The sequence below is a fragment of the Trachypithecus francoisi genome, unplaced genomic scaffold (genome assembly GCF_009764315.1).
Source record: "Trachypithecus francoisi isolate TF-2019V2 unplaced genomic scaffold, Tfra_2.0 Lachesis_group8, whole genome shotgun sequence".
Classification (NCBI taxonomy): Eukaryota; Metazoa; Chordata; class Mammalia; order Primates; family Cercopithecidae; genus Trachypithecus; species Trachypithecus francoisi.
This window is the reverse complement of record NW_022681473.1, coordinates 33,197,326-33,222,165: the sequence shown is the minus strand read 5'-3', so window position 1 is coordinate 33,222,165 and position 24,840 is coordinate 33,197,326. Positions and strand designations below refer to the sequence as shown.

The 24,840-nt window shown below is 35.8% G+C and overlaps 1 protein-coding gene across 4 annotated transcripts in view; it reads left to right on the top strand.

Annotated features, from left to right (window-relative positions):
- Positions 1–24,840, top strand: part of ELP4 (elongator acetyltransferase complex subunit 4) — a 266,706-nt gene that overhangs the window by 67,688 nt on the left and 174,178 nt on the right. For 2 of the 4 annotated variants that reach the window (XM_033205263.1, XM_033205261.1), the window contains exons 4-5: positions 14,078–14,209; positions 23,033–23,172. In XM_033205263.1, coding sequence (XP_033061154.1) covers positions 14,078–14,209; positions 23,033–23,172 — 272 coding nt within the window. The remainder of the gene's footprint in view (positions 1–14,077; positions 14,210–23,032; positions 23,173–24,840) is intronic. The other 2 variants (XM_033205264.1, XM_033205262.1) reach the window with 1 other exon arrangement.

The following is a 24,840-nucleotide window of genomic DNA, read 5'->3' as shown; positions in this document are numbered from 1 at the left end:
ACACCTCTATGCAAATAAACTAGAAAACCTAGAAGAAATGGGTAATTTCCTGGACACTTACACTCTGCCAAGACTAAACCAGGAAGAAGTTAAATCCCTGAATTGACCAATAGCAGGCTCTGAAATTGAGGCAATAATTAATAGCGTACCAAGCAAAAAAAGTCCAGGACCAGACGGATTCACAGCTGAATTGTACCAGAGGTACAAGGAGGAGCTGGTACCATTTCTTCTGAAACTGTTCCAATCAATACAAAAAGAGGGAATCCTCCCTAAATCATTTTACGAGGCCAACATCATCCTGATACTAAAGCCTGACAGAGATACCACAAAGAAAGAGAATTTTAGACCAATATCCCTGATGAACATCGATGCACAAATCCTCAAACCGAATCCAGCAGCACATCAGAAAGCTTATCCACCATGATCAAGTGGGCTTCATCCCTGGGATGCAAGGCTAGTTCAACAAATGCAAATCAATAAACATAATCCAGCATATAAACAGAACCAAAGACAAAAACCACATGATTATCTCAATAGATGCAGAAAAGGCCTTTGACAAAATTCAACAGCCCTTCATGCTAAAAACTCTCAATAAATTCAGTATTGATGGAACATATCTCAAAATAATAAGAACTATTTATGACAAACCCACAGCCAATATCATACTGAATGGGCAAAAACTGGAAGCATTCCCGTTGAAAACTGGCACAAGACAGGGATGCCCTCCCTCACCACTCCTATTCAACATAGTGTTGGAAGTCATGAATGAACTCTCATTCACACCAGTTAGAATGGCAATCATTAAAAAATCAGGAAACAACAGGTGCTGGAGAGGATGTGGAGAAATAGGAACACTTTGACACTGTTGGTGGGACTGTAAACAAGTTCAACCATTGTGGAAAACAGTGTGGCGATTCCTCAAAAATCTAGAACTAGAAATACCATTTGTCCCAGCCATCCCACTACTGGGGATATACCCAAAAGATTATAAATCATGCTGCTATAAAGACACATGCACACGTAAGTTTATTGTGGCACTATTCACAATAGCAAAGACTTGGAACCAACCCAAATGTCCATCAGTGACAGACTGGATAAAGAAAATGTGGCACATATACACCATGGAATACTATGCAGCCGTAAAAAAGGATGAGTTCGTGTACTTTGTAGGGACATGGATGCAGCTGGAAACCATCATTCTCAGCAAACTATCACAAGAACAGAAAACCAAACACCGCATGTTCTCACTCATAGGTAGGAATTGAACAATGAGATCACTTGGACACAGGAAGGGGAACATCACACACTGGGTCCTATTGTGGGGAGGGGAAAGTAGGGATAGCATTAGGAGATATACGTAATGTAAATGACGAGTAAATTAGTGCAGCACACCAGCATGGCACATGTATGCATATGTAACAAACCTGCACGTTGTGCACATGTACCCTAGAAGTTAAAGTATAATTAAAAAAAAAAAGACAAATGAGGTATTTTTTTGTATAGACTGTTTTGAAAAGTTGAGACTTCTAAAATCCCATTCTAGAAATAATGCTGAGAATGCTAGTAACGTAAGAAGTCATGTTTTTTTTTGTGGTGTTGAATTTTATAGTGTATGCAATATGCCCCTTGAGTTTGCAAAGGAGAAATATCAAAGTTAATGGATGGAGGTAAGCAGGCTGGAGAGGTTGCTATTTTCTCTATGTGATTTCTTTCCTGTAGTGTTACAACTCCTGCTTCAGAGAAGGTCTCTTGGGTTGGATATTCATCATCAAATACAGATATTCCCAAATGGACTCTCTTTGCCCCAAACACCAATTGTTCTTCCAGTCTGATGGTTTTAAAAACTTACTACTTCATGGAAAAAGAAATATTTAAACCACTTTTCCTTAGAAGAAATTTAGTATACTCTCTGAGACTTGATAACTTACTCAATACTGTGAAATAAAAGGTCTTTTTCTAAAGGATCTAATATTAGTAGTGGGTGTTCCTTTTAATATTAATATAAAAGTAAGTTTGGGGTTGGTGGGGTATATATAGACCACTATCAGTTTATTCTTGTGGCATTTATTTGACTTCTTATTTCTATACTGCCTTTTCCTTCCCATTTTTGTGTCTATTACTATCCTTGCACAAAATACAAAGGTTCAGCTCTCATATAATACCATACACACACCATACACACACACATTCTCTCGCTGTCTCTCACACATGCTCTTTCTCGCTCTCTTGCTCTTTCTCTTTCCCTATATCACTTTTTTCTTTTGTTTGTTTTTGAGACAGGGTCTCACTCTGTCACCCAGGCTGGAGTGCAGTGGCTCACTGCAGCCCCACCTCCAGGGCTCAAGAGATCTTCCCACCTTAGCCTCCCAAGTAGCTGTGACTATAGTTGAGCGCCACCACCCCTAGTTAATTTTTGTATTAATATTTTTTGTAGAGACGAAGTTTTACCATGTTGCCAAGGCTGGTCTATCACTTTCTTTATTTTCCCTTTCAGTGTATTTAATTCTTCTTCCCTAGTTAAGTCAGTATTAAGTGTGTACATTAGGACAATTTCTTAATCAGTCAAATATTACAATATTTGACAGTCTATATTTCTCCTTTGTTATATACCTGTTGTTTTTTCTAGAAGTAACAATTGCCTCATTTTTTATCTGTATGAATTATGAATTCATCCCAAAGCTTTCCACTAAAGTTTTCAAACTCCTCTTTAATGTATGTATGAAACCCTTGGAATCCTCCATACTCCAACTCCAAATGGACAGCTTGCTTCAGAGGTTGTCTACACAGCTGTTATTCTGGCACTTTATCATTCTAGCAACTGCCTTGACCTTGCTTCTGTGTAAGATGCCTTGTTTCCTGGATCTCTGGTGTTTATATGTATTAGTTCATCCCTTGTTTTGGTGCTATACATTCTCTAATAACTTGAGAGTGAATGGAGGTAGAAGGGAGGAATGAGGTGGTAGAGGTATTTTAAACTTTGCATGTCTGATAATGTCTTAATTCCACTCTCAAATTTAACATTAGTTTTGCTGAATATACAATTCTAGATTAGAAATAACTTTGTCTCAGAGCAGTCCAGTGTTGCTGTTATAAAGTTTGATGCCATTCATGTTCCTAACATATTCACACCCAACCTGGAGAAGCAATTTAGATTTTCTCTGTATTACCTCTTATTCTGAAATGTCAGAATTATGTGCCTTGTTGTAGATGTATTTCCATTCAAAGTTTATATACTCAGTAGGATTTTAAAATCTAAAATACGCTACTTCAGAGTATCAACCTCCTAAACTAGTCCTCTAAATGTTTTCTTTTTTCTCTCATGTTGTCTTTTTTTTTTTTTTTTTTTTTTTTGAGACAGGGTCTCGCTCTGTCACCCAGGCTAGAATGCACTGGTGTGATCATGGTTTACTACATCCTCCACCTGCTGGCCTCAAGCAATACTTCCACTCTGCCTCTCAAGTAGCTGGGACTACAGGCACGCACCACCATGCCTGGTTAATTATTTTATTTTTTTGTAGAGAATAGATCTCACTATTTTGCCCAGGCTGGTCTTAAACTTCTGGCCTCAGGTGAGCCTTCTGCCCTAGCCTCCCAAAGTGCTGGTATTACAGGTGTGAGCCACCACATTCAGTCATGTTCTGTGTCTTTAGAAAGCCATATAGGATGGTGGTTAAGAGGCTGAGCTACAGAGCAAGACTTTCCAAACTCAATTCCTGGGTCTGCTACTTAATTATTTTGCGACCTTGGACCAGTAAATTAACCTTTGTGTTTCAATGTCTTCATCTATATAAAATGGGTTTAGTAGTAGTGGTTAATTCTTAGGATTGATTTGAGGATTAAATATGTTAATTTTCTAGGGTGCTTAGAATAGCACCTGGCAGGAAGCACTTTAAAACATACTAACTATATTTTTAAATTAGCATTGCTATCATCATTATTATTGATCTTTTATTCTGAGAGATTTGACCACATTGATCTGGCACTTCTGATTATTTTTTTCACAAATCTGCAATTACGTTTTTAATTTCTGCACACTGTTTTTTTCCAGATTTTTTCCTTTTACTGAATTATTATTCTCATATTTTTTATGCACACATCTTTTACAATAAATATTACTTTTTATTTTTGTGACCTTTTTCTGCTCCTGGCATTGTTTTCATTTTCTGCTCATTTGTTTTAGTCCTTGAATTTCATATTAGATGCTTTTCTCAAGTATCTAGTGATTCTTCTCTGTCCATTCATATTCAAAAGTGAGGGACTGAAAAACTAATTGGAAGTGCTGTGTATTTGGGCATGTAACTTATGAATGAATAGGTTTACTGTGAGCTGATGTAAAATAGCATCTCTTTAAAGGTCTTTTCTCTTAATTTTGCTAGTATTTCCTGGGAGGAATCCTTCAGTCTCCCCATCCATTGCCTGTTCTATTAAAGGATGGCTTCTGCCCTTCTGAAAGCCTTAGCAGTGGGAGGCAACTATGGTGCGGGTGGGGTGGGGGACAGGGGAGGGGAAGAGGAAGTCCTCTCACCCCTCTGTATGAAGACTTTCAAGAAATTATCCTATCTTTAATGTGATGTCTCATCCCTTCCCTCAGCAGTGCTCCAGCTTCCAAGGTTTGTCTTATTTGAACTTTCCATTTCTCTTGCAGTTAGTTGGTGGAGGTGGGGGTGGGTAGAATCCTGACTCTTAGGGAAAAGTAAAGGATCTGTAGATCTTCATGTTCCTTTAAAAATTTTTCAGCCAATCCTACTGTTTTCACACAACTGTTGTTCTTTGCTTGCTGAAGCTACTGGTTTGTTTTCTAAGTATACCAATTGTTATGATTTGTTAAAGCCATGTATGTAGTAGAATCTGTGATGTTTACTATATTATTCTCTATTCTTTTCTGCATGTTTTCTACATCTCATAGAAAAAAAGTAATTTCAGATGCAAAGGATGTTTATGTTATAAACCAAGTTTGTTGTAGCATTTTTAGATTGCAAACAACCTAAATTTCTAACAGTAGAGAAATGATAAACTCCACCAAAGACTGAAAAGAAAATAGTTAGCCAGGTGTGGTGGTGTGCGTCATGTTGTCCCAGCTACTCAGAAGACTGAGACAAGAGGATTCCTTGAACCCCAGAGTTCAGAGATGTAGCGAGCTATGATTGTGCCACTGCACTCCAGCCTGGGCCACCCAGCGAGACTCCAAAAAATAATAATAATAAAAATAAACTAATGAACTATTAATTTTCTTTTTAAACAATTAAGTGTGATGCTTCTTCAGAATTCTGATTGATGTAAGTGAAAAATGTGTCATTGACAGTTACAAAACTTCACACAGTACACAATTTGAAGTGTTAGGTAAATAAATACATATCCTATTTTCTATTCTAGAACTGGCCAACAGAATTTTCTGTGGTGTTGAAAATGTTCTATACCAGAACTATGCAATAGAGTAGCTATTAACTACTTTTGACTATTAAGCACTTGAAATGTGGCTAGCACAGTTGAGACATCAACTTTTTCATTCATTTAATTTTAATTAATACAAATTTAAATTTTAATAGCTAGAAGCTAGAATGTTGAACAGCATACTTACAGACCAATGGTTTCATAAATAATGCTGATATATTTTTATAACTGAGATTAACAAACTAATTTAGATCATAAAACGTTTTAATTGGTATCTAGGATCTTAAATGCAGAAAAAAGAAATTGGGAAAAATAAGTTTTAGACAATTGTACATGAAAATAAATAGATTTTGCAAGCTAGATGTAAGTTAATTAAATTTAAGTATTTATAATATTTTATTAAAATATTTGTTTACTTTCTCATTTCAGAAATAAAATTAGTGGCTCTCCACCTTGAGGATAGGGCTGTGGGGAAAGGAAAGCTTGAGAATATCAAAATCTGGAAACTTTTTTCTTTACAGTCTGCAAGTTTTATTCTGCCCCCACAAAGCAATAAAAAATATTGATGTGATTTTATTATTAGCAGTAACATTGATATGATTTTATTATGATTTATTTATTATATATAAAGGCAGGAAAATAATAGAAAACCAAGAACGTAAGGTAACTTTAAAATAATTTATAGATTTTTTTTTTTTTTTTGGAGACAGATTTTCGCTCTTGTTGCCCAGGCTGGAGTGCAGTGGCATGATCTCAGCTCACTGCAACCTCCATCTCCCGGCTTCAAGCGGTTCTCCTGCCTCAGCCACCCAAGTAGCTGGGATTACACACACCCGCCATTTTTTGTTTTGTTTTTTTTTAACTAGAGACAGACTGGTTGGGCAGTTGGTACCTCAGGTGATTTCGCCATGTTGGGCAGACCGGTACCTCAGGTGATAGGCCCACCTCAGCTTCCCAAAATACTGGGATTACAGGCATGAGCCACCGTGCCTGGCCAATTCTCAGATTTTATTCAGAGGTAGAATGATGACCACCAACCAATACTACGTAGGCAGTTTTTATGTAGTTAAAATGTTCTAAACAGAATGTCCAGTTAGTTCCTTTATGGTAGTGTAACGAGTATTTATTCACCTACTCTTCACGTTTAAAATTTTTCTAAAGTACATTTAGGAATTACTACATTTTAGGTATTTTAGGTTAAGATATCTGAATAACAGATATGGATCACAGGTCTCTCCTATATTATGAAACAAAAAATAATTTTAAATACTTCAAAAAATTCAGTTGTGAAAAACAAAACAAGAAAAGTCAAGGTCCAGCCGAATGCCTTAAATATATAGAGTTTGTCATCATTTGGTGTGGTTCCAAACTTCACTGTCACATTCAGAAATTAATTAGGATAATCTTAAGAATTAATTAGGGCCAGTGGTCTCAAATTTAAACAGATGTTTCTCTCTTTTCTGAATTCCCATTTCACTTTCATCTGTGCCAAACATTTTGGTATCGGATCACATGCAGCTTGATATTCATTGACATTTCATATATGTATAATCTCATTTTCCCATAAAGGCTATAAGTTTCTTGATGGGTAGGAGCTATATGATAATGTATATACTCTGATCTTGTTATGAAATGAGCACCATAACAAGTACTTCCATGCTGCTGAGAACCTGCCTGTGCTCAGTCAGCCTCCTTGGGGCTTCCCTGCTCATAACTTTCAAGTGTTACTACACCTGCAGTGTTTCCTTCCTTTCAGCAAATCTTCCTTGAGGTTTTTTAGGTGCTGGGTAGAATTCGCAGATGCAGGGACCCATCCCAACAGTGTCCTTGTCCCCATAGAGCCTGCATATGTATGGGGGAAGACAGAAGATAAAAAATTTCAAAAATGTAAAAAAATTTAAAAATGTAAAAATAAACATTCTGATTGCAATAATGATATAAAGAATGTAGGGGCCGGGCGCGGTGGCTCTTCCTGTACTGCCAGTACTTTGGGAGGCCAAGGTGGGCGGATCACGAGGTGAGGAGATCGAGAGCATCCTGGCTAACACGGTGAAAACCCATCTCTACTAAAAATACAAAAAATTAGCCAGGCGTGGTGGTGGGCGCCTGTAGTCCCAGCTACTCAAGAGGCTGAGGCAGGAGAATGGTGTGAACCCAAGAGGCAGAGCTTGCAGTGAGCCGAGATCACGCTACTGCACTCCAGCCTGGGCAACAAAGCGAGACTCCATCTCAAAAAAAAAAAAAAAGAAAAGAAAAAAAAGGGGAGGGATAAGCCATGTTAGACATATTTCTAAGATATACAAACGGCCAACCCAGCAACTGAAGTTAATGCTCAGCATCATTGTCATTAGGGAAATGCAAATCCAAACCACATTGAGATACCATTTCATCCCCACTAGGGTAGCTATTTAAAAATAATAGTAATAACAATTGGTTGCTAAGAATATGGAATAAATGGAACCCACTTACATTGTTGGTCAGAATGTAAAATGGTGTAGCCACTGTGGAAAACATTTTGGCAGTTCCTCAAATAGTTAAAAACGGAGTTACCCTGTGACTCAGGAATTCCTCTCCTAGGTATATACCAGAGAATGGAAACATGTTCACACAAAAGTTTATGTGTGAATATTTATAGCAGCATTAGTCATAATAACTGAAGAATAGAAACGATCCATGTATGTCAGGTGATGAGTAGTTAAACAATGTGGTACATACGTACAATGAATAGTATTCGACCACAAAAAAGAATGAAATACTGGTGCAACATAGTTGAACATTGAAGACGTTAGTCTAAGTGAAGGAAGCCAGACACAAAAGGTCACATATTGTATGGTTCCATTTATAGGAAATGTCCAGAACAACTAATCCGTAAAGACAAGATTAGTGGTTGCCAGGGGCAGGGGAGAAGGGGAATATGGAGTGATTTTTAAATGGGTGTGCAGTTTTTTGGGGGACTGATGGAAGGTAGATAGTGGTGATGGTTACACAACTCTGAATTACTAAAAATTACCAAATTTTATACTTAAAATGATGTTTTTATGTTATGTTATTTCACTTTTAAAAATATATAAAGGGTTGGGATGGTGGCTCATGCCTGTAATCCAGCACTTTGGGAGGCCAAGGCAGGCAGATTGCTTGAGCTCAGGAGTTCGACACCATCCTGGGCAAACATGGTGAAATCTGGTCTCTACAAAAAATACAAAAATTAGCCAGGTATGGTGGCATGCGCCTGTAGTCCCATCTACTCAGGAGGCTGAGGTGGGAGGATCCCTTGAGCCCAGGAGTATACACACACACACACACACACACACGCGCGCGCGCGCGTGCGTATATATAAGTGTATATAATGTATATATGTATGTATATATAAGAAATCTTATAACCTATATATGTATATGTAAGAAACCATATATATATGTGTGTGTGCATATATAAGAAACGTTACAACCTTTATATAGGCATTAATTGAAAAAGTGTATTTTCTGTACATCTTTTGAACATTTTCATCTTTAAGAAGATGAGTGCCTTATCAGTATTAAACTTGGAATCGTTACAATTTTCATGATACATTAAAAGTGTTTAACATGGTAAAACTTCTGTTATGGGAATAGATACATATTTAATAAGATAAATCAGGAAATGCTTACCTATATTTTATAGTCTCATCTTGTTTAGATAAGTTAAACATATATTTTTTTAATATACTTTAAGTTCTAGGGTACATGTGCATAACGTGCAGGTTTGTTACATATGTATACTTGTGCCATGTTGGTGTGCTGCACCCATCAACTCGTCAGCACCCATCAAGTCATCATTTATATCATGTATAACTCCCCAATGCAATCCCTCCCCCCTCCCCGCTCCCCATGATAGGCCCCAGTGTGTGATGTTCCCCTTCCCGAGTCCAAGTTTCCTCATTGTTCAGTTCCCACCTATGAGTGAGAACATGCGGTGTTTGGTTTTCTCTTCTTGTGATAGTTTGCTAAGAATGATGGTTTCCAGCTGCATCCATGTCCCTACAAAGGACACAAATTCATCCTTTTTTATGGCTGCATAGTATTCCATGGTGTATATGTGCCACATTTTCTTAATCCAGTCTGTCACTGATGGACATTTGGGTTGATTCCAAGTCTTTGCTATTGTGAATAGTGCCGCAGTAAACATGCGTGTGCATGTGTCTTTGTAGTAGAATAATTTATAATCCTTTGGGTATATACCCAGTAGTGGGATGGCTGGGTCATATGGTACATCTAGTTCTAGATCCTTGAGGAATTGCCATACTCTTTTCCATAATGGTTGAACTAATTTACAATCCCACCAACAGTGTAATAGTGTTCCTATTTCTCCACATCCTCTCCAACACCTGTTGTTTCCTGACTTCTTAATGATTGCCATTCTAACTGGTGTGAGATGGTATCTCATTGTGGTTTTGATTTGCATTTCTCTGATGGCCAGTGATGATGAGCATTTTTTCATGTGTCTGTTGGCTGTATGAATGTCTTCTTTTGAGAAATGTCTGTTCATATCCTTTCCCCACTTTTTGATGGGGTTGTTTGCTTTTTTCTTGTATATTTGTTTGAGTTCTTTGTAGATTCTGGATATTAGCCCTTTGTCAGATGAGTAGGTTGCAAAAATCTTCTCCCATTCTGTGGGTTGCCTGTTCACTCTGATGGTAGTTTCTTTTGCTGTGCAGAAGCTCTTTAGTTTAATTAGATCCCATTTGTCAATTTTGGCTTTTGCTGCCGTTGCTTTTGGTGTTTTAGACATGAAGTCCTTGCCCATGCCTATGTCCTAACTGGTACTACCTAGATTTTCTTCTAGGGTTTTTATGGTATTAGGTCTAACATTTAAGTCTCTAATCCATCTTGAATTAATCTTCGTATAAGGAGTAAGGAAAGGATCCAGTTTCAGCTTTCTACTTATGGCTAGCCAATTTTCCCAGCACCATTTATTAAATGGGGAATCCTTTCCCCATTTCTTGTTTCTCTCAGGTTTGTCAAAGATCAGATGGCTGTAGATGTGTGGCATTATTTCCGAGGACTCTGTTCTGTTCCATTGGTCTATATCTCTGTTGTGGTACCAGTAGCATGCTGTTTTGGTTACTGTAGCCTTGTAGTATAGTTTGAAGTCAGGTCGCGTGACGCCTCCAGCTTTGTCCTTTTGACTTAGGATTGTCTTGGCAATGCAGGCTCTTTTTTGGTTCCATATGAACTTTAAAGCCGTTTTTTCCAATTCTGTGAAGAAAGTCATTGGTAGCTTGATGGGGATGGCATTGAATCTATAAATCACCTTGGGCAGTATGGCCATTTTCACGATATTGATTCTTCCTATCCATGAGCATGGTATGTTCTTCCATTTGTTTGTGTCCTCTTTTATTTTGCTGAGCAGTGGTTTGTAGTTCTCCTTGAAGAGGTCCTTTACATCCCTTGTAAGTTGGATTCCTAGGTATTTGATTCTCTTTGAAGCAATTGGGAATGGAAGTTCATTCCTGATTTGGCTCTCTGCTTGTCTGTTACTGGTGTATAAGAATGCTTGTGATTTTTGCACATTAATTTTGTATCCTGAGACTTTGCTGAAGTTGCTTATCAGCTTAAGGAGATTTTGGGCTGAGACGATGGGGTTTTCTAAATATACAATCATGTCATCTGCAAACAGGGACAATTTGACTTCTTCTTTTCCTAACTGGATACCCTTGATTTCTTTCTCTTGCCTGATTGCCCTAGCCAGAACTTCCAACACTATGTTGAATAGGAGTGGTGAGAGAGGGCATCCCTGTCTTGTGCCAGTTTTCAAAGGGAATTTTTCCAGTCTTTGCCCATTCAGTATGATATTGGCTGTGGGTTTGTCATAAATAGCTCTTATTATTTTGAGATATGTTCCATCAATACCGAATTTATTGAGCGTTTTTAGCATGAAGGGCTGTTGAAATTTGTCAAAAGCCTTTTCTGCATCTATTGAGATAATCATGTGGTTTTTGTCTTTGGTTCTGTTTATATGCTGGATTACGTTTATTGATTTGCGAATGTTGAACCAGCCTTGCATCCCAGGGGTGAAGCCCACTTGATCATGGTGGATAAGCTTTTTGATGTGCTGCTGAATCCGGTTTGCCAGTATTTTATTGAGAATTTTTGCATCGATGTTCATCAGGGATATTGGTCTCAAATTCTCTTTTTTTGTTGTGTCTCTGCCAGGCTTTGGTATCAGGATGATGTTGGCCTCATAAAATGAGTTAGGGAGGATTCCCTCTTTTTCTATTGATTGGAATAGTTTCAGAAGGAATGGTACCAGCTCCTCCTTGTACCTCTGGTAGAATTCAGCTGTGAATCCATCTGGTCCTGGACTTTTTTTGGTGGGTAGGCTATTAATTGTTGCCTCAATGCAAGGCTGGCAGACCCCGCCCCGCCCCCTCGCGGGGACTCCCACTTATTCTACACCTCTCATGTCTCTTCATCGTGCCAGACTAGAGTCAAGCTCAACAGGGTCTTCTTTCCCTGCTGATTCCGCCAAGCCCGTTCCCTTGGCTGTGGTTTCGCTGGATAGTAGGTAGGGACAGTGGGAATCTCGTTCATCCATTCATGCGCGTCACTAATGAGATGATGAGGCATTTGGCTACCTTAACAGAGTCATAGTTACTCCCGCCGTTTACCCGCGCTTCATTGAATTTCTTCACTTTGACATTCAGAGCACTGGGCGGAAATCACATCGCGTCAACACCCGCCGCGGGCCTTCGCATAAGTTAAACATATTAATGAGTCTTTAGTACTTTAGGGTTATTTCTCTAATGTTGTACACATTAATGTAAGAGCATTTCTTAGAATCGGACTATTTTCCACAATAAGAGGACAGTGTGATATAAATTATTTTTCAAATGTTTCTATTATTGAGTTGTGAGTAACCATTGTTAACAGCTATTGCCAGGTGTCCCTGGGGTTGAAAAAGATGTTATTCCAAGTACATTATACTAAATTTATTGCCCGATATTGACAATACAAAATGTGTGGCTCTGAGGACAATTGTTTGACTGACTTCTTACGATCTAACATTTGTAGGATTCCTAATATGTAGGAAACACCATTCTCTGTATTTTACATTTTTAACTTATTTACTCCTTACAACAACCCATTGAAATGAATAATACTTTGTTGTTGTTGTTGCGGTTGTTGTTGTTGTTGTTGTTGTTGAGACAGGGTTTTGCTTTGTCACCCAGGCTGGAGTACAGTGGCATGATCTTTGCTCACTGTAGCCTCAACCTCCTGGGCTCAAGCGATCCTCTCATCTCAGCCCCGTAAGTAGTTGGCACTACAGGCATGTGCCACCACACCCAGCTAATTTTTTTGTATTTTTTGTAGAGATGGGATTTTGTCGTGTTGCCCAAACTGGTCTCAAACTCCTGAACTCAAGTGATCCACCCATCTTGGCCTCCTAAAGTGCTAGGATTTTAGGTGTGAGCCACTGGGTGCAGCCAGAAGTAAATACTATTACCTCCATTTTTTAGGTGATGAATGGAGACATCGAGAGGTCATGTGGTAACACAGACACTGCTACTAGTGCAAAGTCAAGATTTGAACTGGACATTCTAGTTGCCGAATTCAAACTCATAACCACTATGCTGTATTACACTAAACTCCCTCACAAATACGTATTTCCATTGGAAAATGAAGTTACTTTAGATTGTAAGATACTAATGCTTAGCTAGGAATGATGGATTCACAGCTTAAATGATATAACTGGTTTCTAATACTAGCATTAATTAAAATGTGGGTTCACTTTGAGGTCTTTTAGAAGGTAAGTAAAATATATCATATTAACAGGTAATGTGTTTTGAGCTGATTTGTTGACATGATTCTAAGCATAAGTAAATTTGATACTGAAAAGTAGAAGTTGCAATTTAGACTAAAATATAATATAGCACAGATTATATTTACTAATCCAATGCCCCACATTATCTTTATGATTCTAATAGAAAATAAAACAAAATTATTGTATGTGCTTTCCTTCTTCAAGAAACTTAAATACAGTTTTCTTTGAATTCTTTCTATAGTACCGCTTAACAAAAATGTTTTCTAGTTTTTTATGTTTTTTATAGTTACGAAGTTGGTCACCTTCCAAAATTGATAAATTGGAACTTATCGTCTCTTCATTTAATCAGAGATTATTGTTAAAGAAGAGACATAAGCTTGCAGGTGCAAAACTGGCATTTGATATAGGTAAAATAAATATCATTATTCTTAGTTGTTACTTCACCCATTATTTTAGTGAATGGCTTTTTTGAATTCTAAAATTACAAACCAGTAAGCACATTGTGCAAATGTTTTATTTTTACCTTGTGGTCAACATAATAATAATTATATGTAATACATAAGTACTAACTCCAGACTTTGCTTTAAGCATATACATTTTGAGAAATGAGTATAACCTCTTGTTAGAATAGCAGTTGATTTTTGTGAGTATAGAAATTTGGATATTTTCTTTAAATTTTATTGCTAAAAAATTAAACTTAATATTTGTATTATACTTGTTTTCTCTGTTTTAGAAATGTCTATATTTTTATGAATTTGTATTTAAATCAATGTTAGTCATGAATTTTCAATACATTGGAAATTTCTAGTGTTGCTAACATTATGTTTTAAGAAAATTGTCGTATTTTACCACAGAATCTCAATTATATGTCATTCTGTTTTCTTAGGAACTTCCAGCACCATTACTTGATGATAATAGTAAGAAGGAATTTGATGAAGATGTGTATAATCATAAAACACCAGAATCTAATATTAAGATGAAAATAGCTTGGCGTTACCAGTTATTACCCAAGATGGAGGCAAGTAAACCTACAAATTCTTTCTAAAATTTGCAAATGCATTTGTTTTCATCTTATAGAATCTCTCGTGGTATGCCTATATGTGTATTTGTTTATTTAAAGAATTAGCTGTTTCATTTGTAGAGTATTTGGTCAAGATGATGTATTTCTTACAAGTAAAATTATGGTAACTTGTTTTTTACCAAAATAGATTGTTTCATTTCTTCCATAATACCCATATAGAATGCTTTATTCTAGGGTTGCGAGACAGAGTAAGTGAACTAATGAAGCCATTTCTATCCGGTATGGTTACCTATAAATGTTCAATGTAAGTGATGGTTCTTTGGAATTACTATTTTTATCCTTAAACATTTTCAGTCATTGTATTTTCAAACTCATCTGTCTGGTAATGTCATCTATTCAGAACAGACAGAATAGGTGAGAAATGAAGGAAAAATTTCTGAGAAGTCAAAACAAATGCCAATAAATCTGTCCAGTAACTCATGAACTCTGTTCCTGGTGATGGCATGGTTCATTTATTAGCTTCCTTATTTGATTGTTCACTTCATTCACTTTTCAGACGACATTATTTAACGTCTATCATATATTACCATACTAGTAGAAAAGTTAAAGAAGAGACATAAGCTTGCGTAATCTGAATAAGACATAGTTTCCTTAGTCCATCCTTCTCTAGTCTTCCATATTGACATCAGTGTTATCTTCCCCAAGGATAGAAATATGTGTATGATACTCTTTAACTTCAAATGCCTCATTTGGTTTCCTATTTTCACTACCCCCTTCTAAATAAATAGCAGACTGTAGTACCCTCTAATACCCTCCTGCCAAACTCAGACACAGCCTTAGAATTCTTCTCTACAGGAATGTTCTGGGTAGCCACTACCACCAGTGAAAGTTAGTATATGAGATGAAACCTGTTTGCTATTATAAGTTTTCAGTATGAAATACAAATTTAAGATTGTATAGAAAATCCGTACAACCTAATCCAAGTCTACCTTTTTAGCCTCTTCCTCCTGTGTTTATAAAACACTACATTCAACTATTCTATGAGAATTGCTCCTTATAAATTGCTTGTATTTCTTTTAGTAATGCTTTTTTTGCTTTCTTACTCACCAATGCATCCTTCTCCAAGTTCAAATGTTACTACCTCTTATGGCTTCCCATACATAATTATCTACTTTCTTTTTTTTTTCCTGTAGCACTTCATATATTTTAAAATACATCTTTCTCTGGGTCGGGCGTGGTGGCTCACACCTGTAATCCCAGCACTTTGGGAGGCCAAGGCGGGTGGATCACGAGGTCAGGAGTTCAACACCAGCCTAGCCAAGATGGTGAAACTCCGTTTCTACTAAAAATACACAAAAATTAGCTGGGTGTGGTGGTGGGTGCCTATAATACCAGCTACTCGGGAGGGTGAGGCAGAGAATTGCTTGAACCCAGGAGGCGGAGGTTGCAGTGAGCCAAGATCGTGCCACTGCACTCCAGCCTGGGCGGAGCAAGACTTTGTCTCAAAAAAAAAAAAAAAAATACATCTTTCTCATTGTTTTATACTTAATTGGTCTCTCTCCTCCACCAGAAAGAAAATTTTCTACAAGGCAGAGTGCTTGTTTTATTTCCTCTTATACCTCCAGCACTTATATTAATGTTATTTTAGTCAATAATAATGATAAATGTATTTATTCATTTAGTCAGCAAATACTAAGCTAAGCATCATCTGTGTACCAGATATAAAACATGTTATAATAGGTACATATTAAGCAATGACATGTTGTTCTAATTTAAGTGTGGAAACTATTTGAATAATAATTTTATGCTGTGATTTAAATGACTGTGAACAAACTACAAATTTAAGAGAGAATATTTGCAACTCAAATTATAAAACAAGGACAAATTTTACCTACATACAAATAACTTTTAAAATGAATAAGGAAAAATTCTACAACTGATTTTTTTTTAATGGGCAAAAATATGAAAAGAAAATTTAAGTGACTCTTAAACATACAAAACATATGCCCAATTTCAGTTTTAATGAGAGAAATTCAAATGAAAACTACACTGTCCTGCGATTTTTCTCTTATCAAATTGACAATGATCTAATTTGGTAAGACACTGTATTAGCAAGGGTGGGGGAAGCTGGTACTCATACTTTGCTGGTGAAAATGTAAAAAGGTACAACTTCTGTAGAGAGTGTTTTGGTAGTAACATTCATGATTGCAAAAACATATGTTCTTTGATTCTTTTGGAAATTTACATCATTAATATATTTACTAAAATGTAAAAGTGAATATACATCAGCTATTCTTGCAGCGTATTTTTTTAGTAGCAAGAGATTGAAAATAGCCTAAATGTCTATCAGTAAGCAACTAGCTAAGTAAATTATGGTGTGTCTGAACAGTAAAATACTATACATTTGTATTAAAAAATAGAAGGAAGCTCTGTGTAATCAGAAGTTGTTACAGGTATAGCCTAGCTTGGATGTGAATGAGAACTGGGTGCAGGCGGCCAGAATAGATGTTAGTCTGTTTAGGAAAATAGGAGTTAAGTGATAGAGATCAAAACAAACTGAAAATATAGGACTAGCGCTTGAGAACCCTAATGGCAAAGAACTTCATGTCTTTGACTCTGCTAGATTCATTCAAGTGACTGGGCTTAATGGTGACTGTATTCTAATTTTTCTACTGCTGTGTCCTGAAAGAGTCAGTAATGAACCTAAACTCTAAGTTTAGAGACTGGAGTACAGTGGCATGATCTCAACTCACTGTAACCTCTGTCTCCCACATTCAAATGATTCACCTACCTCAGCCACCCGAGTAGCTGGGACTATAGGCGCCCACCACCACATCCGACTAGTTTTTGTATTTTTTGTAGAGACGGGGTTTCATCATGTTGGCTGGTCTCAAACTCCTGACCTTAGATGGTCTGCCTGCCTTGACCTCCCGAAGTGCTGGGATTACAGGTGTGAGCCACTGCACCCAGCTGGTTTTGGTCTTTTCATTGGCAATTAACATTCTCAAGTGAAATTGTTGTCAAAAATGCAAGTAACTAAAGCTTTAAGCCTTTTTTCTCCTTTTTTTGTTTTTTGAGTCAGAGTCTAACTCTGTCACCCAGGCTGGAGTACAGTGGCACAATCTCGGCTCACTGCAGCCTCCACCTCCTGGGTTCAAGCAATTCTCCAGCCTCAGCCTGCCAAGTAGCTGGGATTGCAGATGCACGCCACCACACTCAGCTAATTTGTGTACTTTTTAGTAGAAATGGGGTTTCACCGTGTTGGCAAGGCTGGTCTTGAACTCCTGACCTCGTGATCCACCCATCTCAGCTTCCCAAAGTGTTGGGATTACAGGTGTGAGCCACTGCACCTGGCCAGCCTTTTCTCTTATTGCTATTATGAAAGCTATATAGAGTTTGGGTAAAAATCATTTGTTTCTTTAAAAATACATTGTTTTTTATAAATTTGAATCATAGATACTATCCTTGCCCCAGTGAGTAGTGCTAATTTCATTCTTCCTTTTAGAGTCTGGTGTACCTGCCATTAGCTTTGTTATCTATTAATTAAGGTTGCATATTAACAAATAAATTTAGTACAGTTTTTCTTTTTTTCTATTTTTTTTTTTTTTGAAATAGGATCTTACTTTGTCGCCCAGGCTACAGTGCAGTGGTGCAATTATGACTCACTGCAACCTTGACCTCCCAGGTTCACGTGATCTTCTCACCTCAGCCTCACAAGTATCTGGGACCACAAGTGCCTGCCACAGCACCCAGCTGATTGTTTAACATTTTTGTAGAGACAGTCTCACTGTGTTGCCCAGGCTAGTCTCAATCTCCTGCCTTCAAGCAATCCTCTCACCTTGGCCTCCTGAAGTGCTGGGATTACAAACATGAGCCACTGAACCCGGCCCTAGTGCTCAGTTTTCAAGGTTTAAAGCTTGAATGTTTTGAAAATTGTTCTCTTCTTACAATGATCTTGTCCAGATTATTTATTTTTTCATTTTCTTAGGTCTCTACTAAAAGATTACTTTATCAGAAGTGACTGCCTTTGTCACTGTAGATGAAATAAAACCACTCTCTATCATCTTCTTTCACTGCTTTACTTTTCTTAAAGGCACTTATCATTAAATGATGATAATATATATCCAATTTATTATTATCATCTATCTCCTACTAGAATGTGAGCTCAGTGGGAGAAAGGGACTTTGACTGTTTTGTTTCACTGACATTTAGTAGGTGCTCAGTAATTATTTGTTGGATGCATGAATGAATGAATTATATAGCATGTAGATTAAATATTAAACTGAGCTAAGACACATTAATCAATATAGACAAAATGATAGCTTATTTTGTATATACAGTCAATGGTCATGCTTATGTTTACTTGTATTTACAGTGAGTTCTGTCCACTTTAGAAAATCGAATCACCTTCTGGCTTCTTTGCTTTTCTTTGAAATGTCACTAGCATGTATATTTGCCTGTTAAGGTAATTTTATATATGATGATTTGCCAAGACTGATAGGCTTTGATGATCACTTATCATTATCTACTTTATAAATCTAGGCTTTACTTTGCCTTTCTCATTTTAACACACACACACACACACATACACACACACACAAACCTGGCTGTATTAGTTCATTCTCACTGAGACTGGGTAATTTATAAACAAACAAAAGAGGTTTAATTGTCTCACAGTTTCACAGGGCTGTGGAGGCCTCAGGAAACTTACAATCATGGCAGACGGTGAAGGGGAAGCAAGGCACATCTTACATGGCAACAGGAGAGAAAGCACAGGGAGAGCTGCTACTTTTAAACCATCAGATCTCCTGAGAACTCTCTCACTATCAGGAGAACAGCATGGGAGAAACCACCCCCATGACCTAATCACCTCCCACCAGGGACTTTCCTCGACCTTTGGGGATTACAATTCGAGTTGAGATTTGGGTGGGGACACAGAACCAAACCATATCACTGGGTTTTCTGAGATCAGATGAGATTGGGCACATTCAGGATGGTTTGGCCGTAGACTTCACGTGTTTTCTTTATTTTACTTGGGACAAAATGCAGTTAACATAATTGTGGCTTAAGATTAAATAAATAGTTCAAAACTAGGAGTGTTGATTATCAGAGATGCCTTTTAAAATAAGTTGTCCCCAGGTCCTAAGGGTGTAGCCATATTACCACTTACTAATGCAAAAGAGGACAAGAATATATATATATCTAGATCAGTAATAATAGTTCAGTAAAGCATAAAGCAGTGCTTCATTTAAATGGAAGAGTGTATAGTTTTAAAAAGCCCTCATTCCTTCACCATGTGATTTTAATTCTCTCTCTAAGGTAGATAACGCCTTCCTCTCCCCTGTCTTATAATCATCAACCACTATTCCTGACACTCCATGAATTGTTAGTCAACAGTATATTCTGAGACTTAATTTTCTCAGTATTGCAGAGCTTTAATACCATGACCTACAATGACTCCAGCAATTCATTTCAGTGTGTTAAGTCTTTATTATATTAAATTCTCATGAAACATTGACTTTCTGTCTTAGTGGTTTAGCTGCAACAGTCCTGTGGTAGATATGTACAGGTGTAGATAACAAACAAATACCTTTTTTTCAATAAGTCAATGTAATTACAAAACACAGTGATGGATCTTCTCATTCTCTAGTGAATCATGACACAGTAATAATAATAATGAATAACATTTACATACAATTCATAATTTACAGAATATTCATTGCCAGTATTACATTAGAGTCTCACAACAGCCTTGTAAAATAATTATTAGCTCCAGTTTCTAATGATTAAACTAAGAATCAAAGTGTTTTAAAAACGATTCTTGCTGTCTGGTATGCTATACTGAGAAATAAGAAATAATAACGGTAAGAAAATGTCTTATTTAGATTTTTTTGGTGCAGCTTTTCTTTGAAAGTTTTGTTTCTTTGTAACATACTAGAAGTAGAGTATGGTATTGTTTTTTACCATTTTCCTCCTGGACCCCCATCAAAGTTCATTTTCTTTTAGCGTCATAAAATTTACTGAACCATGTCATTTTACACACTTCCACAGATGACAAAGTCAAAAGGCAGTTTATGAATGTGAATTAGAAGTTTTCATAATGTAAAACTAAAGCAACATGTTCTTACCTAATAAGCTGACTAGTTATTGATAATAGTTTGATATTTTAAATGTATCAATTTTTATTGAGTTGATGACAGTTTTTTGTAGATGATGATAATTATTTTATTTACAGCATGTAGTTATCTTTTTTAGAGGAAATGTCTCTTTGTTTTATAATTCTAGGCCTCAAAAGATTTCAGTATTTTAAAATCTGATTATATGTTAATGTTATATGTCTTGAGCAGAAAAACTTGGAAAATTGTTTTTTCCTGTAAGAATATATTTTCATTTTCATTTTTAATTGGAATTTTAAAAATTCTTCATCAGCAATAAAATTTTCGTGGCAACCTTATGAATATTTTAGCTACCATATCTAATTTTAATTTCTAAATAAATTAATAATTATGAGTAAAGCTTCCAATTTTATTTTTACATTTTAATGAATTATTTGTGTTCTATATGTAAACTGTCTCAGCATGAAATCAATTTTCTGCCTTGATTCATTCCAAATCTGTGATTTCTATCACATTACTATTGTAATTAGAAACATTAATAGAGACGGCAACTTAAAAAGCATACTTTGCTTCTTGGCAATTTAGCATATTTCTCTGAGTGCATAAGACTTCAAGAACTTTCAGTCCACTAATAAATTTATTAACTCAAACTTAAAAGAAATGAAAAGTCTCTTTCTTTCTCTCTCCCCATGGCCAGTCTGCTAAAATAGATTTTTCATGCTTATTTGATTCAGGTAGGCTTTTGCAAGCTTCCCTACTAGGCCTGGGAATGTGGTACATTGAGGCCTTTTCAGAGGCTTCTGACATAGACCAAGCTTTTATTGCATGGTGTTTTATTATAGCCAAATCCTAGTCTCCACCCAGTTTGTAGGCACTCTGCTTATTCTTTTGAATCAGGAAAGGTTATCACCTACCTTAATCCATGCAGCAGCATGGATTAAGGACACCAGTGTGCCCCAGGATTCTCAAAGAGGATCCTGGAAACTTCTGGGTTTTTCTTTTTTGCTGTCTTTACTAAATTCTGTTGGGCCTTAGGGGGATTTGCATCTGAAATGGGCAACCTGGTGTTTTTCTCAATGAAGACATCAGATCAAAGTTCAGTTAGTCAAGGCCTTTCTAAAACATTAAGGGGGCTTGGACTTACACAATAAAAAGATGAGCTCTAGCAGAGATTGCAGTAAAAACATTCTGAACTATAATCCGGATAAAGAATAGATTATAGGCCAAAGAACAGACCTTGTTTAAATTGCTTTAGACTAATAACTTTACATTTTAAAAGTTTGCACCATAGTTTTAAGAAACATTTTAATATTATATATTTTATTTATCAATAGTTTCATGGTAAATGGATAAATTATGTTTTGGGAACAAGAATTCTGTACACATTGGCTTGAAAAGATTAGATTGAAGCAAATTGATAGCATCCCTTTCATTAATGAAAGTAAGTAGTACCTTATGGAGGGATGAACGGTCATTTCATTTAAAAAATAAATGTCGAACCTACAGACTCTGAATCTGAAAAAAGTGTTTCTATTAGACTTAAAAAGTTTTATTTCTTATTACTGTATAATTTCATGTTTGTAGGCATTTAGTTTAAGAATATGAACCCTTGAAGTCTTAAATGCAAATATCTAGTGTCAAGCAAATATGTCTTTCTTATCTAAATTAAAAAGTTGTCACTTAGATAAGTATCTACTATGTATAGTTCTTCAATTTCTGTAGTGATTATCTAGTTTTGTTGAATATTCTGAAACTTATATGTTTCAGGACAGTGGAAATTATGTAAGAGTAGATCTGGAATCTTTTATTAGAAAGTATTGCCAAGTGGAATTTGTTAATAATTCAATTTTGGATAGTGGTATATATATATTTTCAATGTGTGGAATGAAAGAAATTAGCTCAAAGTCCATTCAAAGCAACCTAATAATTATGTTATGTTAGTAGACTTTGCTATCCCATATAAATAAATTCAGTGTCATATAAATTAGAGTTTCTTATAAGAAAGATAATTTGTTGGAGAAATTGTTAGTAGAGAACACAAAAGGGGAATTATCAATGAACCAATGATTATGCCAGGTTCTGATTGATCTAATGTAGGTTATATACATTCTTCAACTTTATCGTGCCTTGTTCCTGTGTGGAGTATTGTAGTACATTTTATCCTATAAGCTTAATTTAAATTTGTAAGAAATGTTTAATATACCTGTATATTGTCTTATGTGAGAATTCAGTTTTAAAATGATACTCAGGTTAATATATTTAAATAGCTAGCTTCTTTTGGACGTCTTACCAGTGAATGAATTGGGTTTAAGTTTTCATTTAGTTCTTGGCAACTGCATATTTAATTTGTCATTAAAACCTAGAATCTTAAATATTAATTGAGAATTATGTATATTAAGTTTTAAACTTAGGAAGGTATACAGTATAATGAAAAAAAACCAAAGAGGTTTTTAAATTCTTATCAAATTTAGGGAACCACTAGAAGTGAAGAAACGTGAAAGATGAAAAGGTTGATTTGTAACTATAAATGGTTTAAAATAATAAAGGTTGCTGTATGCTTCTTTGAAATTTACTTAGTGCATGTATATCAGTTCTTCCTTATTAACTTAAAATTCATAAGTATGTCATTGTTTTGCTGGATGTAGGACAAATAAATTATAGCTTAAAAATAATTGTTTAAGAGCCACTATGGGTTTTATTTTAGCAGATTGGACCAGTATCATCACGATTTGGTCACTATTATGATGCATCAAAAAGAATACCACAAGAACTAATTGAGGCTTCAAACTGGCATGGATTTTTTCTTCCAGAGAAAATATCTTCAACTCTCAAAGTAGAACCCTGGTAAGTTAATGACCGATTTAATAACAAAGTCTGATTTCAAATATTAGTAGAATGCACTTTTACCACATTTTTGAAAGAATACACATCTAAGGGTAAATATAATAATAAATACTAGTTTTCTATATAATTTGTAACTTCAAGTCTATATATTTTTCATAGTATTTCATTACTGTGACTTTCTTTTTTCTTTGGTCCTATAACTGCTGGAACCACTATTTCTCTAATTTGCAACTTGAAAAGTCAGGACAACAAATTTATAATAAGTGCTGGTTTTCAAGAAAATGTAGAACAGTTCTAAACCAGAGTTTTTCAGCTTTAAATGCAAATAGACACCTAATAAATATGTATTGATAATAATAGCAATGAAAATGATACAAATTAGTATCGTTTGCCTAATTTAATTTTTTGGCATATACTTTTTCAGAGAGTAAGCAAGTATGTACTTTACAATATTTTATTTATGAAGGCTTTCTATTTCTGGCTCTGCTGTAAATAAGACAATCCGTATAATTTTAAGTGACTTAGAATTTAGAGTTTTGGTTTTAAGTATCAAAACAACCCAACATGTTTATACTGCCAGTATGTTATTAAGACAAAACTCTGAAAATTACAGGACTTGACATTGAATAATATATGTTATAAAGTGTTAAGAATATTTAATGTCAATTTTTATTGCGGTAAATTATGGAACAACTGTTTACCGGTTGGCTTCCGATTCAGGTGAGGATTGCGTACGCAAATAGGAAATATCACTCTGGTTTGATATGAGGTGGGGTATTTAGTGGGTTAGCCGGAGTGTAGTTTACAAAGTTTACAAAGCACTTGTAAAACCATTTCAAAAGTAGATGAACTATTAAATGAAGATTTAATAGCAAGGCATTGTGAACCAAAATGACTTAAAATTTATAGTCTCTGTTCTAAAAATAATACCTGAGAATTTAGTAGAGACTATTGTACTCATTCTTATTAAATATTTCCAAAAAATATTTACTTTATTATGGAGTTCTCCAATCTATGGATAAAGACTTAGCAAAAGTGGTGCTTTGATGTTGTTTTAGCATTTATAACTACCATTAATGTATTACTGCTATGTGTCAGCCACTCTGTTAGGCACCTTACATTTGTTATCTTCTGTAATCCTTATATTAACCCTATACAGGGTTATGTAGTAGTAATATGGAGAAGTATGTAGTCCCATTTTCTAGAAGATACTGAAATTCACAGAATTGATTTATCTGAGTTTAATTATTAAGTGATAGAACCAAGCTTAATCTGTCAGATTTATCTTTCTTTTTTGCTTCACTGCTTCAGAAGATTTTGGTGTCTTTCACCTTTACCTTCCTATGTCATGCAGTAATGAGCACTGATAAAGGAATTTTTAAAATCTGGATTCTGATACTCAATTCATCCTACGCTTAACCTCGGGCAGATCACCTAAAATCAGTGAAAATTAATATCTTCATGTGAAAAATTGGAGGTGGGGAGAAGAGGAAATACCACCTGCCTTACTACCTCACTAATTTTTTGTTAAGTTTGAATGATTATATTGATTTTTCTATTTCCCAGTTTTTGCCACACATTGAGTCAAACATGCATTTACGTACAAGCTTGCGAAATAGGTCAGGATAATTTTCCCTTAATTTCTCAAATAGTAGTAAAGAGTGGAAC